Source organism: Plectropomus leopardus, chromosome 5 (assembly GCF_026936395.1).
Source record: "Plectropomus leopardus strain MGB_pleo_1.0 chromosome 5, ASM2693639v1, whole genome shotgun sequence".
NCBI lineage: Eukaryota > Metazoa > Chordata > Actinopteri > Perciformes > Serranidae > Plectropomus > Plectropomus leopardus.
In genome coordinates, this window is record NC_142180.1 from 19441386 (window position 1) to 19456945 (window position 15560).

At 39.1% G+C, this 15560-nt stretch overlaps 1 protein-coding gene across 3 annotated transcripts in view; it reads left to right on the forward strand.

Annotated features, from left to right (window-relative positions):
• The window catches only part of acap2b (ArfGAP with coiled-coil, ankyrin repeat and PH domains 2b), a 69913-nt gene that overhangs the window by 33332 nt on the left and 21021 nt on the right, over positions 1-15560 (forward strand). For all 3 annotated transcript variants that reach the window (XM_088077672.1, XM_088077670.1, XM_042515977.2), the window contains exons 7-9: positions 3341-3385; positions 3466-3561; positions 9423-9497. In XM_088077672.1, the coding sequence (XP_087933798.1) occupies positions 3341-3385; positions 3466-3561; positions 9423-9497 (216 nt within the window). The remainder of the gene's footprint in view (positions 1-3340; positions 3386-3465; positions 3562-9422; positions 9498-15560) is intronic.

Here is a 15560-nt window from a genome sequence, read left to right on the forward strand (position 1 = left end):
CTGGTATTACTGATGCTGATGTCGTAGCTAACCGGGCAGATGTTGAACTGGCCATTCTGTGTAAGAGAGAATTTGCTATTCCTTTGCGCCGGTGAAGAGGAATAGTGTCCAGTGAGGGGTGATTGTCTCTCATATAGGTGTCCATCTCTGCCTCGGCATCATTAGCCGATTGAGGCGTAGTTGCCTTTCAGGAGCAACATCACGGCACTGCCCTGGCGTCATCATATGACTCAAGCCTGGGCCGCAGCAGACTGCGCTGTCTCATTGTGTCCCCCTGTTGCACTAGTATGTCATATTTGATAGATATTTTAAAATGTGTAACTGAGAGCGTCAAACAGGCAAAATACTTATTTTCTAGTTAACAGTTAAATAGTTAATTATTTAGATCCCTACTGCTATATTAAATCCAACATTGGGGAAAATAATTGTGTCAAAACAAGTCAGGATTCATAGTTTCATTAATTGCATAATACAGTGGTTTGCAGGCCTGCGACAGAAGTGACTGGGTCTCTGAAAAGGTCCAGTGGATGTTTTCTTCCCCCCAATTGTTGCATACAAAAACAAACAAACAAAACAACCTCATGTTTTAGAGGGTTTTTTTTGGTTATTTTTTTAAACAGGCTACATTTTACCAGAGCAACAATAGATACAGTGCTTTTTCAGTTATTTTAATACATAATGGTAAATACTTAAGTGGAAACAAAATTTTGTTATCATTGGTTATATATTGGATTACCATGATTATTGCTGGCCTCCGTAAGTCCCCCCTAGCAGCTGGGCCCCAGAACTTTTTCTTGTGCGTAAATATCTGTTAAGTTCTCTTCAACATTTTTTCCTGTCAAAGCTCATAGACATGTTGTACTTTTAGGTTTCACAGAAGAGGCTGCTCATGTATCACTGAATACGTCAGCTGAGCCCTCAGTTTCTCCTCACGGCCACAGTAGCACTGATGAATGCTTCAGGCTTCCTGATAAGGCAGCTGCCAGCGCTGTTATTGAATCTCACTCCAAAGGAACAGACAATGCTGTATTGGCACAGCTCGCTCCAAAATTAGATTTTGAAAAGAAATCCAAAAGCAGGTTTCAAAATAGGTTTGGCAGTCTGCTCCAGTGGCCCACTGCATAATCAGTCTCTCATAAAATGAAGCCCGACTGTGAGAAATTAGTTGACTTTTTTATCTTGCCTGTTAGTCTGCTTATAGGAAATCTATAAGCCAGCAGCTAGCACAGCTGATTTAAATGGGTCTCCCGTAAAGTTTCACATCAGTGCTGTCAGCACTTTCAAAATACTGCTAACTTCTGCAGCTGTGCTTGCAGGAAACATTTCAGATGGATTTCTGCTTTATTTTTTTTGTTCTTTTTAGATTGTTTTTGTGGCATTTTTGCTTAATTATACAGTGCACAGTTTACAGTGACATGCAAGATGGTAGAGGGAGAAGAAAATATATGAGAGAGGTTGTAGGCCAGACTTCATGACATTTTAAGAATCAAGCTTTTCTCTTCATCCTGATGTGCCACGTAGAGCCAGATAATAAAATACTAAACTTTATTCTTTGGGTTTGCTTTATTGACTGTTGGTGAAGTCTTGAATAAACAACATGTAAATATTATAACATGAGAAACACATGCAGTAAAACGGATGATACAGCCTTCTGACTTCATGCAGATGTACCTTGTCGCCCCTGACATAGAAACCATTGCCTAAAATATTAATATACTCATAACACAGAAAAGCAGAAGCACCGTTAACACTTAGTTGAAATAAATAGTTTTATGTTTTGAAAACCTAACAAACCCGAAATTTCCCCTGTCTTAATAGTTACTCATATAAGCCTAAACCTTACTCAAACTTTGTGTTTGGAATTACTGCAATTTACCAACCAATTACCAACCGTATGCTCATAAATTTAGCTTGAAGCAGTTGTGTTTGTTGACCCAGTAAAGCACTTTGCCAGTTAAACAACCACAGTTTAGACGTGCCACTCCAGTCAAAACTACTAATTGACTGGAATTGAGAAAAGGAGGGGGGCTTGTAAAAGTTGTGATGCATCAGCCACTGTAGCAAGGAGCTGGAAAAATAACCTCCCTCCCCTGGGTTGGACTGCAGTGTGTGTACAAACACAAAGTGCGGTTAGTGTAACCAAGGAAAAGAAACTCAAAACCTACAGCCAAATAAAATATTTGTGGCCAAAACAAGGATTTGAACTTTTATTCTTTCATTTCAGATGTTTTTATTGTGAAGCATCAATTTTAAAGATAACAAAAAATGGTATGGCTATGCTTTCCCCCCATATAACCAAAAAAAAAGAAAGACATGGGAAAAACACACCTTAGCAGTAAATAGATAAATAGATTAGTTAACAAAATAAAAAACAATTAGTTAAAAAAATAAAATTGGAAGAACAACATTTAGAATAATAAATAAATAAACATAATAAATTAGCAAAATAAAAAAATAAATCAAAACAAAATAACAAAAAAATACATATATTAGAATTACAAAATACATATATAATAACAAATAAATTTAGTAAAATGATAAATAAATAAATGAATAAGAGATATCAAAATGTATTGTTTTCCATGTAAACATAATAAGACATAGGAAGACTTAAAAAAATCTAAATAAATAAAACAAAAATTTTATTATAACAATAACTTAATGCATATGCATGAATTAATACAGATGCTGCCTCACTTTCTGCATTAACCGGATGCATCTGCTACACCCCGTCAGTGACTCCACTGTCACACAGCAGTCATTAGTTCCTCTCAGTCGCAATGAAGCAGCCAGCATCACCGTCTGCATTTACAACCTGCCATTATTTATCTCAACTCTACTACATTAACCTAAAATAACCTCCAAGGCCAGATGAGCAGCTCAGTGGTAATTAAGAGAAGATGGAAAGTAGTCTGCTGCAAACACAAACACACACACACACACACACACACTGAAAGCAGCATGGAAGTGTAGATGATGAGTGAGACAGGCTACAGTAGCCTCTTTGAGTTAAACATGAGACACGGAGCTCCTCCTGGTGTCTGTTCTAGGAACTATTGTCCAGTTGTGCTTAAGGGGCTGGTGTGATTTTTCAGCTTCAGTTCAACTTATTTCACGCTTGTCTGCTTTCTTTCATTTGCTCTTCCTAAGAAGTTTTTTTTTGTTTCATCTTCAGTATCTTACCTCATTTCCCCTTCTGTGTCGTGTTCCTTCTTTTTCCCCCCCAGATATATCTCAGATATAACATATGGGAGTTTTCCTTACTTCAGTATTACTTAAAAGCATCTATAACAAACAACCCCCTCCCCCTTCTCACTGTCGCTGTTTTGGTTCATTACAGATCAATGTGCTACAATCAAAGAGAAGATCGGAAATCCTGAAATCAGTGAGTATAATTTTGCTACATTTTAAATAACTTGTGCAGCATCCAATACATGCTCTCTGAACATTCACTCTTTTCCACAGATGTTGTCCTTCATGTATGCCCATCTGACATTCTTCCACCAAGGATATGACCTCTTCAGTGAACTACAACCCCTGATGAAACAGCTTGGAGGACAGGTACAGCCTACACAATACACACACCATTGCAGTGTTTGCGTGTATCAAGATGATGACAGTCACCTAAACACAAAGCCTTTGCAGCAGTTATACAGTGCTCTGTTTTCTCAGAGAAAATAACTGCAGAAATGCTGTAATTGAACACTTGGAAATGCCATTCAATGCAAAGTCAAATCTAACAGAACTACGTGATAATTGAAGATGTAATGTAAAACTTTACAGTAAACAGTACATGATAATTGGTATGTCATTTATGATATCAACAAATCAGTGACTATGTAAAAATAAAAATTATTTAAAATATTAGCATATATTAAACAACATTTTTACTACTTATGAAGCTATGTAATGATGTAGAGATTTTTTTTAGATGTAATGTCATTTTATTACATTTTTTAACTATTAGAGGTACATTTTAATTTTAAAATATATATATATATATATTGTTATATCGTACATACTTTTCCATGAATCTATTGAGGGAGGATACTAAACTCTGCCCTGAAGGGTAAATGGACCTGCACTTGTATAGTGTCTTTTCTAGTCTTCGGCCACTCCAAGTGCTGTCACAATAGGAGTTACATTCACCTATTAACACATTTATTCGTACACTAGCTTTTTCTAGTTAAACAAAAAGGATCTTAGTCTTTAACAAAAAGGTATATCTCTGCATGAACCTGTTCTTTTGTGATGTCAGACACTTATAATAACAACCTGAGCCTGTTAGTGGCAACAACAAGCACTTTTTTTTAATATACATATTGTTCTTCCATTAGTCACTTTGTCATAAAAACATGGGAAAACAGGCTTCAGGTTGCAAAATACCATATTTACTCTTTGTCAGCCAAGAAATTATCTTGGATGGCTCACAATTTGTGGTTCATTTTTTTCCTTTTAATTTAAATGTATTACTTTGTGTAAAAATAAACATGGAGCTAATCCTGCAATAACACTTGCAATGTTATTAGAACATACAGTATAAACTTTTTTAACAAAAGCAAACATGAGTCTATTTTGAGCAGAGTAGCGGAATAAATGTTAGCTAAGTTTACATACCAGTGCACTGTCATAAACACTTTTTATCATGTAGACAAGGACAGTATTGTTTGATTCCCAAAACGGTTTTCCTGTTCAGGGTCTTGGAGAGCTCGGAGAGAGTGTCTCAGGTGATCACTCTGAAATCTAACTTTTAGCCATCTTCTTAGTTTGTACATAAGAGGTTGGGGGTTGGCATTGGGGTCATTAGGGAGCACTACAGCTGCACTTTGACCCTGTGCCTTCACCTCCAGACGACCTCTCTCTTCTCTTTGTGTTCCTATCCTCTGTGTGCGCGCGCGCATGCGCGCGCGCGCGTGTGTGTGTGTGTACTGCTATCTTTTTGTGAACCAATATTTCAGCTCTGTGTGTGTCTGTGTGCATCCTCTGATAAACAGAGCCTTCCCTCTGAGCCAGAGGATGGCCCAAATGTGACTTTAAGATGATTATCACAGTGGAGCTGCTGTTACATTGAGCAGGAATGAGGAAGAAGCAGCCAGAGGGCTGGAAAAGGGTTTTCCCACAGTCAGACACATTGACAGTCAGCTGAGCGAACAAGCAAAGAAACCCAGGATTGATTCTGAAGGTTGTGGAACATAAACTTTTTAGGCTGGAGTAGTACAAGAGCTGAACGAGAGGACAATTTTTTTTCTCAAAATTGAGGTTCACTGGAATCTGTGTCTGGAGTCCAGACACAGATTGTGGAGATGGAGAAGAGCAGACAAGTAGAGGGAACTTCTTTAAGAGAAAAATGCAGCTTGTAAACATGTTTTTCTGATGTTTAAACCCACCAAAATATGAGAAAAAGGAACCTAAACGTGTTTTCATTTGAGAAACACAGAAAAAAAGATGATTTGCGAAGCCAGATCTGAAGAGTTGGGGCAGTGGTCCTCTAAATTGGATTGAAGAGAAGAGTGTGGTTTCTAACCCTCATGCTCTGAAGTTGGAACCGTCTGACGTTGGTACTATCGAGGAATTGACAAACAGAGCTAAAGAGTGCTGGGAAAAGAAAAGAAGGAAAGACAGGACCCACTTGAAAAGCAGATTTTAGGAAAGGATAAGAGGCAGAATGTAATCTCCTCAAAGCAAAAAGTGATTGAAGTAGAATGGAAAGGCATGGACTGTAAGCCTTCGACACTCAAAAGACTGCAAGGATTTTGTGAGGAAAAAGGGGGAGAAGTCCAAAGACTGTTTTAGAAACCAGATCCTGCAGAGAGAGGAAAAGAGAGAGATAGAGGGGTTGGTTTCAAGGCGATGAACAACTGAAGTATAACTGCGTTGTGTGGATTGTAAGCCTGTCACACTAAATTTGGTGAAAAACTGAAAGGAGAGGAAGATCAGAGGCCGAGCTGCAGGGAGCACTGACAAGAGGATTGTGGATTATTTCTTTTCTCCTTTCCGACATGAAGCTGAAGAAGGTGGAGAGGCTGTGCAGGGAGGTGTGGAGGAGCTGTCAACAGGTCTGATAATATGACTCGATGCCTGTAGCCAATGAAAGAGAGATCAAGGGTGGGAAAATTAACACTATAAGAGTAGGCCTGTCATGATAACTACTTTTGGTGTATGATATATTATCCCAAAAATAATTGCAATAACTGATATTTTAATTTTAAGAACATTTTATGTCACAAACATAAGGACAATATAATATCATAATGATGCAAGTACACCATGTCAAGGAAAAATAAACGTTTCATTCTTAAAAATATTCAATGGGATGTCAAACTGTCAGCATGTCAGCATTAGGTTGGTACATGGACTCCAATTATCTTATTTTTTATGTTATTAAATAAATGAACAATATTTCAAATACAAAATAAAGTGTCGGTAGCCTACTAGAATAATAGAGTTAATTCATTTCCATGAGTCCATGAGATATTAAATTTGGAAAAACCATGAATGCTTTTTAACATTTTGAATTTATTTGTGAAAACCAGTTAATTAAAACAAGTGTGACTGAACTAAATCATAAAAAAGTAGTCCTGACATTGTGCTTTAATGTAGCACTATTAACCAGTACATAACAGAATTAATTTTGTATTTTTTCTGCCCTGTCTTGTTATTGTTATCTTATTCAAATGAAATTATAAAATGTCTATAACCTTCTCTTCCCAAATTGGCTTTAGGTAATGAATCAAGTGTTTTCAAATCAGATGGCTCAAGTCCATGTGTGGTTACAAGTCACTGGTGTTAAAGTCCAAGTTAAGTTGCAAGTCTTTTTTGATTTTGTGAGGTCTAGTTTAAAATCCACACCTATTATCTGGGGTCAAGTGTCTTGTTAACTATATAAGTTAAGTGATACTGAGATTGCTGAATCTCAGATGCTGAGATCGCTACTGGTTATTACTTTGGTTTCCAAAAAAAAAAAAGTGTCTTCTGCCACTAGACGGCAATACCTGTGACCAATCACACCTGAAGCACTTTTTGCACTTACTAAGGGTTTTTTCCTTAAGTCTAATTTTCTTGCTTGTGTCGTACGTCGCTTTGGATAAAAACGTCTGCTAAATGAAATTGTAGAATTGTAGACGTTAAAGTTGCTGTATTTCCATTTCAAATGAGTTTGAATCACCACTTGATGATGATTCATTTTTAATATTCTACATTTTCCACCATTGCCTTTGGAAATAGCTGGCCTGCCTCTAAATATAAGCTATATTCTGCTGATAATATCTTTCCATGACATGAAGCCTCTGGGTTGAACATGTGCTGAGTGAATATATCCATTCAAAAGTATATTTTGTATCTTTTCCATGAATCATGCAGCTTGTCATGATAGTGTTATGGGACAGATCTGAGCAGGAGGCCGAGTGACTAAAGTGCTTCATTGTGGTCTGTTGGAGACAAATGGAGGCACAATTAAATATCTGAGGCGACTGTCTCCTCTGACATAGTCATAAGGGGGCTGAATAGTTAGATATGATTTTAAAGGTACAGTGAGTCACAAAATATGTGAAGATAACACACACACACACACACACACACACACACACACACACACCTGCCTGTGCAGATACAGATAGAAGAAGATAGGCGGCATGGACCGGACTGGACTAGTTGTTGCGGTACAACAGGGGAAAACATTTCCCATCTGATGTTATCAGCCTGCCGTCCACCCATTTCCTCTGCGAACAAAACAAAAGACCCGGCTCCCTTAAATACTGTCTTCTCTAAAAATTATTGGATTGCAGCAGTTAGTCACATTTTCCTTGGATCTAATGTATTTTTTTTAAATCTAGCACTGTGAAGTATGCAGAGAATAAATAGAAGTCTTTTGCTGAAAATTTCATCTATTCAAGGCTACAATACAGAACTTAGCCATCAGGCAGGAAGTAAAATGTGGGTTCCTCCCTCCTCTGTCTGGTTGCCATACTGACTTCTCTGTCACCCATTAATATGAATTGCAATTTAGCTCGAAGCTGTGGTACAGTAACTGGTGTCTAAAACCACAGCAGGCACTAAAAGCATACAATGACCATAGCTAATCTGTAGTTAAACATGCAACACATGTTTTATGTGCAGATACTTAATCTCTGTGTTTTTGGCTCGAGACACAATGATTTGGGTCACATTGTGGCCAAAGGGTATCGGAAGTAGGATTTTATGGCTGTAAGGAGAGCTGGCACATTTTCAACATCACCCTATGACCTCCAGGACTTCACTGAAGTTCTTTTTTTATTTGTTGCTTTCTTCCCTGCTCAAAAGATCCGTTGTTTTGCTTTTGCACACGCGATGGTTACTCACGGGGATGAGAAGAATCAATCATCTACCCATCCAATTTCACACATGACGAAGCCTCCACAGCACAGTCCATTTTGTGTGGAGGAGAAGGTCTGTCTTGTCTCGATATGGCCTGTGGAAAAGTTGTTTATTTGCTGGAATCGTTTATGTTCTCCAGAAATGAAAGGAAATCTTCTGTGCACACATGCTTGCATTCACCTTTCGAGTGCAGTTGAAAGAAATGGGTTTCAGTTTAATGGCCCAGTGTTAAATTGTATGACAGTTGTATGCACGCACCTCTTACCAGCTTTCCCTGTAATTGTATGGTGAGATAAAGGATGTAAATGTAGGCAACAATGCAAAGCACGGCTTATGTTCGAATATGGTTTTGGATGTTTGTGGCATTCTGGGTTTCATTCCTTTGAATCTAACTAAAATAGAGGGAGTTTCTGTCTGTCTGTTTGTCCTTTGATTTTCAACAACTATTCAGCCGGTCGACTTCAAACTCGGCAGGTGTTTTGCTGAGGATCCAAGGAAGTGCAGTCTTGAATGCAAGCTCATGAGATCTACAGGACATACTTACAAGTAGTGTGTTATATACACATTGTGTAGGGAATTGAGAGTGGACCCCTATTTGAAGCAGCCGAACGGCATGCTGGGTACAGCTCGCTCTTTGTTGCTATAGTGCATTCAAGAAGAGATGAAGAAAGACAGACCTGAAAGACCAGAGGTGTTTCTTTATAGCAAACTCACAAGCAACCCCGCCTCAAGCATCAGTGATGTAACTTTTGGAGCAAATGCTCGTGTTCTCGGAAATAGCCTCGTTCCAAATATATGGTTGGTTGCAAATGACACGTATACCATAGCATTGCTAGAGTACACAACTAAGTACTGTGTAGTTGTTTGGATGAGAGGTTCTTGAGAAAGCTGCAAGCAGCAATACTGGAGGCCAAGCAGGCACGTTTTAAAATGGCACTTAACCTGATTCAGAAAACAGATTTTCTGAAAACAAGTCAAAGAATGTGTCTTTGTGTATGCTGTTTTAAACTGCGTAAGTGCGACCAGGTGGTTTGGTGAGCTTGACTCATCAGCTGTTCTGTCTCTTGCAGTTGGACCAGCTGGTGGTGGATGCTGCCAAAGAGAAGAGGGACATGGAGCAGAAACACTCCACCATCCAGCAAAAGGTAACATACAATATGTTCCCACCATCACTTACATTTAAACACAAACGCACAAAGCACATGGAAACTAAAAAGTGTTTACACTTTAGCATTTTGTACAAAAAACATAATTAAGTGCACAATTAGCCCTTCCTCTTTCTGTCCCAGTAACAGTTGACCGAGCTTGAAACACGACAGAGCCCCCCCCCCAACCCGTTATACTTCGATATGTTGTGTTAAAAATGTTAGAAAGAAAAATTTTGAAGATGGTTTAAAGATGTCACTGGGGGACTGTCGAAATCATCAAAGCCATGTTACATTGTTTATAGTTACATCTTAACAGTCTTCGCAATAGCTAATGTATAGCTACATCAAGAGAAGTTAGCCTAATGTCAGCAAGGTTTGCTTCCCTCTTATTTCTGTTGTAATGTTAAATATATTTGGAAAATGACAGATAGATTGGGTTCTGACATATTTTTCAGATAACATGAATCATCTGTAATTCATGGCATCAAAGCTAACATTACTTTGTTTATATTATCTTTGTAAGGCTACATGCTGCCCCACAGTAACTAATGTAACTTTGTGTAGTAAAGAGAGATTAACATTAGCAACATGATCTGTATTTAGCAATAAATACATGAATTATGATACTGAAGATTATGATTATGATTCCCCAGAAGGGGAAAAGGGGACACATACTCGGCAGTACAGAAGCAATGCTGACTGATATTCTTGTCTACTTCTGTTTCCACTTCTCTGTTTTTTGTTGAGTCCAGAACCCTCAATGTGTCGTTTTGCCTCGTTCATTACAGTTAACATTATGAATAGATCCTTTCAATGCAAAATATAGTTCTTACTGATGCTGAGAAAGTATCTAACAGACATCTTTTTTTATTTTTTTGTCAAGCTTGTCCCGTAACTGAGGGGGGCAGGACTTAGGATTGGTCAATTGTTTGTAGAAATCATGAATGTCAACGTGATCCACCTTTCCCCTTCTCAGCAACCTGGAAAACCCAGAAACATAAACATACTCACTCACTGTGTGATCAACATGGCCAAGCTACTCTTAGCCTGAATGTCTCCTGCATGTGTAGTGACTGTTTGTGTGTTATTTCCCCAAATGCCTTTCTCATTGCATTCAGGCCTCCTCCCATTAAAAGTAAACCCACGGCACTCTGCTGGGATCTTGAAGGACTTACCTTCTACCCCATGGCCTCCTGTGCTTGTAGCCCTCTGATAGAAATCTCCTTCACTGCTGTCACTACTCACATGCTCTAAACCCTCTCTGAATGCTGAGTTGGGGTCAGTAAAGCACTCAAGCAAGTATTGTTGGGTTAATAAGGACAAATCAATTATTTGCAACTGAAAGAAATATTTCATAGTTAATAAACTGCCTAAAGGAGCATTTATACACTAAAGCTTTCAATTTCAGCCATTTACTGCACATTTGTCATTTGAGTGAATGGAGGTAGTACTCTGTCCCCAGGTGTAAGCTGATCCCTAAGGATGATCTCAGCCACACACCCATGCATTATTGACGGCTGACGGAAACCCATTTCCAAACAAACAAGGCTGAGTTTCAGCAGCCTTCCATCCCTGGTCAGCCCCCATGCCAGTTTAATATTCCCAATGAGTCACACTTCTGATCTATTTTATATATATTTTGCCTACCTGAAGGGTGCATCAAACAATTTGACAAGAAATGAAAGGTGAGGGTGCAGTGTGATAACATATAATCATTAAATTTCTCAAGCATTTGCTAGTTTTTTTTCCTCTTGGCCTATGTTCACTTTGGACATTGCTCTCATTGAGCTCTGTGAAGCCTCAACAGAATAAAAGTTAAGCAGGATGTGGGGTGTTATGTTACAATATGTGATGGTGATGGTAAACTGCCCTTAGCTGAAATTGTAAATCGGGCAGTGTCATTAACTCCAGACAACATCTGCCAGCTCCTTACCCAGCTGTTGTCTGCTGGGCTTCTGCTCTGTTTGCCTGTCAGTGGTGTCCACTTAAGACTCCAACTGTGTGCTGTTGTATATCTTCTGAATTGTCTTTCTTTTTTCCTTTTTTTATTCTCTTTCGATCTGTCTCTGCATTTTTTTTGGTTCTGCTTCACCATCTGTGTTTTTCTTTTGCCTCTCTCTCATCTCTTTTCCCTCTTGCTCAGTCATGGATGGCACATGTGCCAACTTCCGCCTGTCCTTGAGCACCTACAGTGTATCCTCCACCTCCCCTCCCTCAATTTATCTGGATGCTATTTATATGTTGTCTCGCTCCCGCTGCTCTCTCTCTCTCTCTCTCTCTCTCTCTCTCTCTCTCTCTCTCTCTCTCTCTCTCTCTCTGTTTCGTCTGGCTGTTTATACACGGACACTCCTAACCAGCTGTCTCTTCTTTTCTTCTACCCCTGTCTTTTCTCCCCGTCTCTTCTTCTTCTACTCACTTCAGGCTGCTCTGCAGGTAAGCTCTGTTACTCTACCTTTTTTCCCCTCAGTGTCATCTCTTTGTCATGTCTGCATGGTTGGATAGATACTGAGCATGCTGCTGTAGCGGCTTTGACTCCACCTCTGCAGCTCACGTCATTCATAGCAGGACGAGTGAGCCAGTTCGTCACGAGATTAAACTGAGGATATTATGCCATTTAATTTATTTTTTTGCCATCATGTGTGTCCTTATGACTGCAGTAAATTTATATAAACTGACCTCTATACTTTAATCAAACTAAAACTGTTTTGACACAAATTACACATGACCTTTCACACTGTATCAAACTGCTTGTTTTGTGCTCAGTTGGTTTCAGTTATTTACAGATGTTAAACTGCCTAAAGCGTGTTTAGTTTTAACTTACTTATGGCAACAAAGATGGTCTTTGTCACATTTCTTTTCAGTTACCTCTCAAAGTTTTGAATTAAGTTAAGCATGCTAAAAGTGGGGCTGCGCAATTTGTATAAATAGTGTCAAAATCACAGTATGGCCATGTGCAATATCCAGATTGCAGGAGTTGCAATTTTTTTGATTAAGGTGTCATAACATACCATTAGATACATAGCATTATGTTGCTACAGAGAGGCAACAGCCTACAAATCATATTCCAGATCTAAGGGAACATCCTTATTAATCTTTATTACATTTTTTTTTTTTTTTTTTACATATCGTACTAGCTAAAAGTACTCAGTATGGGTATGATATTCTAGAAGTGCAGCAAAAAATAAAAGTATTGCACCTGCATGTCAGCTGTGGAAATGAACAAAAGCATCATTTACTGTTAAGATGATTTGGTAACACTTGACAGTGACTTCACTTTGTTATTTTAATCTGTGCTTTACAACACAACAGTGCTGCACTACTTGATGAAATATCACATGAACATTTGTGTTGCGAGTCAAAGTGTACGTCAGCGTGGGCTTTTCGCCTGATTTTAAGTGAGTGACCAGGTTTTGGGTTTAGCATCCTCCAAAGACTCTTCAGCAGGCCTGTGTATAGACTTGCTGTGACAGGGACTGAATCTGTGGCCTGACAGGACAGGTTCTTTAACCCATGGGGCTACTTGACCACCTTGCAACAGACTACACAATGTTGATTTAATGAAGTGTAATTAGACTGATCTTATGATCTGTATCAGCCTCAGTGACTGGTGTTATTTGCACCAACATAAACAAAACAGACTTCTGGGCATGCCTCTGACTCCTCCTCTCACCGCTGTAGTTGCGATGGTGATGTAGGGTGCTTATTGTTGGTGTTTAATCATGGTGCCATCCTTTACTGGTTGAAAAATGTGTGAAGGGTGGGCACACTGTTGTGAAAACTCCTCTGTGTGGAGAAAGTTTCCTTTGTTCTCGAGTATGAGCTGGAAGTAAGTTTTGATAGCCAGAGGACTTGTAAAGTAATTGGTTAATTATTAGTATTGATGAGGGACCATATCAGGCCCCCATCATTTTATTATGTGTCATTGTGTGTTGTCAGTCATTTGACACTAAAATCTCATTTCCCCTTTGGGATAGTTTGATTTTCCATATTTCCATGCCTATGCACACTGTCCACTTTATTTGTGCTTTCACACAAACCTTCTCATTGTCATTGTATTAATGAAACCTTCCATTCTCATAAGAGTTGAGGTTGTGTTTGTATGCTTCCTATCTGTTTGCATGCAGCAGCAGTATTGTGACCACAGGACATGACAGCATCACAGTAGTGCTACAGGAAAGAGAGATGGGCTGCTTACTTAAAGATGCTGTCTTGTCTCATTAAGAAACAAAATGTGTGTCATTGGTTTTGGAATGGCAATGGTGTTAATTGTAACTGTTTTTATGTATAGAAGAATAAGTGTCTCAGCTGTCATACCCGCTAAAATCTTTATATGGCTCAATATTACAGACATTTAGTTAAAGTAGTAGCTATTTTATTAACACACACACACACACACAAACACACACACACACAAGAGAGATAAAAGAGAGTAAGGCAAAAGCTGAGTGCACGTCTGTTAAATTGAAGTCACTATAAATGTTTGATGCCCGAGCTTCACTGCACGGTCCACTTGATTATTCTAACCCAGCAGTCACACCAGCATCACACACACGCACACACACGCACACACACATACACACACACAGGTGACCTTCGCTTAGGCCTCAGGAGGAGGAGCAGCAGAGGCAGTGACGAAAGTTTTGATAGACATACGCAGCCACAGGAGAGGAGGAGGTGAGGGCTTGTTGAAGAGACGGGCCACACCGCTTAGGGTGACACACTGCCATTGAGATGCTTCACAGGGAGACTTTGAGATAGCGAGGACTCATCAGCCTCACAGGGAAACATTCACACACACATACACAGGGCCTCACGCACCACAAAATCTGTGAAAAATGAAGATTTTCAGTCGTTTTCACTATGTGTGGTATCTGGTGAGTGCACCTTAAGGAAAGAGATTGAGTTAGATTGTGTGTGTGTGTGTGTGTGTGTGTGTGTGTGTGTGTGTGTGTGTGTGTGTGTGTGTGTGTGTCCGTGCATGTGACAGTGTCATCGGCTATTTAATAGTAATGGTCTGTTTATGTTTCTTTCTTTAGTGTGATTATATAAATGCATTTTTTTTATTTAGACAAAATTCCTCTGTTTTAGCATATGGAGATACATATTTCTTTTTTCTGTGTGCCGTTTTCTTGCTGTGTGTGACATTTTAGGAGGTGACTGAGCTCGAGTCTTTACCAGACTGCCGCAACTTTTGCGCTTGGAGGTCGACCTCCGTACGTAGAGTCACAGCATCGATTTGCATCTGACTTCCGCTTTGTAACCCTACCTGTGCCCATCTTTCACCTCCTCTCCTCTCGTGCAAACACTAAGAGACTGCATTGCAGTGTTTGTGTAGATGTTTGCACCTATTGTTTCCTCATTTTACAGTTCTACACATGCATTAGTGTTGATTTGTCTTGATTCTGTAGCATGTACATTTTGATGCCTCATTGTTGGTGCCAGAGTTTGCTATCGTGAACTCAGGTTGTTGGGTTGCTGTCAGTGAGTGGTTTGTTGCTTTGCAGTCCATCGTCGCTTTTTACTTATTGGATAATGAATGAAAACATGTTTGTTGTCAGGCGAAAACCTTGCATCTCTTAAATGTTTCAGGAACTAACAACACAGCCTTTCATATAGCTGACCACTTCCTATTTGTTAATTTTTGTAACAGGGTTGAAAATGTTTTCTAAGGCCCAAGTGGCCACAGAAATTTCTCAACCTGTAGTTGAAACAAGGGAGCCACAAAGGTTTTCACGTGACAGCCAGTGTGTTGCACTCTGTGTGTTTCATTCTTTGGTCTCGTCATAATTTGAGATTTTTAATGTGGTCGGTGTTAATTGTTATTTATTGTAGCTTTGAACTTAAAAAAAATTGAAAAAAGAAAAGATATTTGGTTCAGCCATAGTGGTTTCCTTATTTAGTCAAACATCATACTGACATATAGTGTTGTGCATTATGCATTTGTGTGACTTAAAAAATGTTGTTATGAGGACAGTTATGAGAATTATGTGCTATACTCCTGAGGTTAATTTTTTCCCACCTTTTGGAAAAGGTGATTTGTTGAATGCCTGGACGGGTACT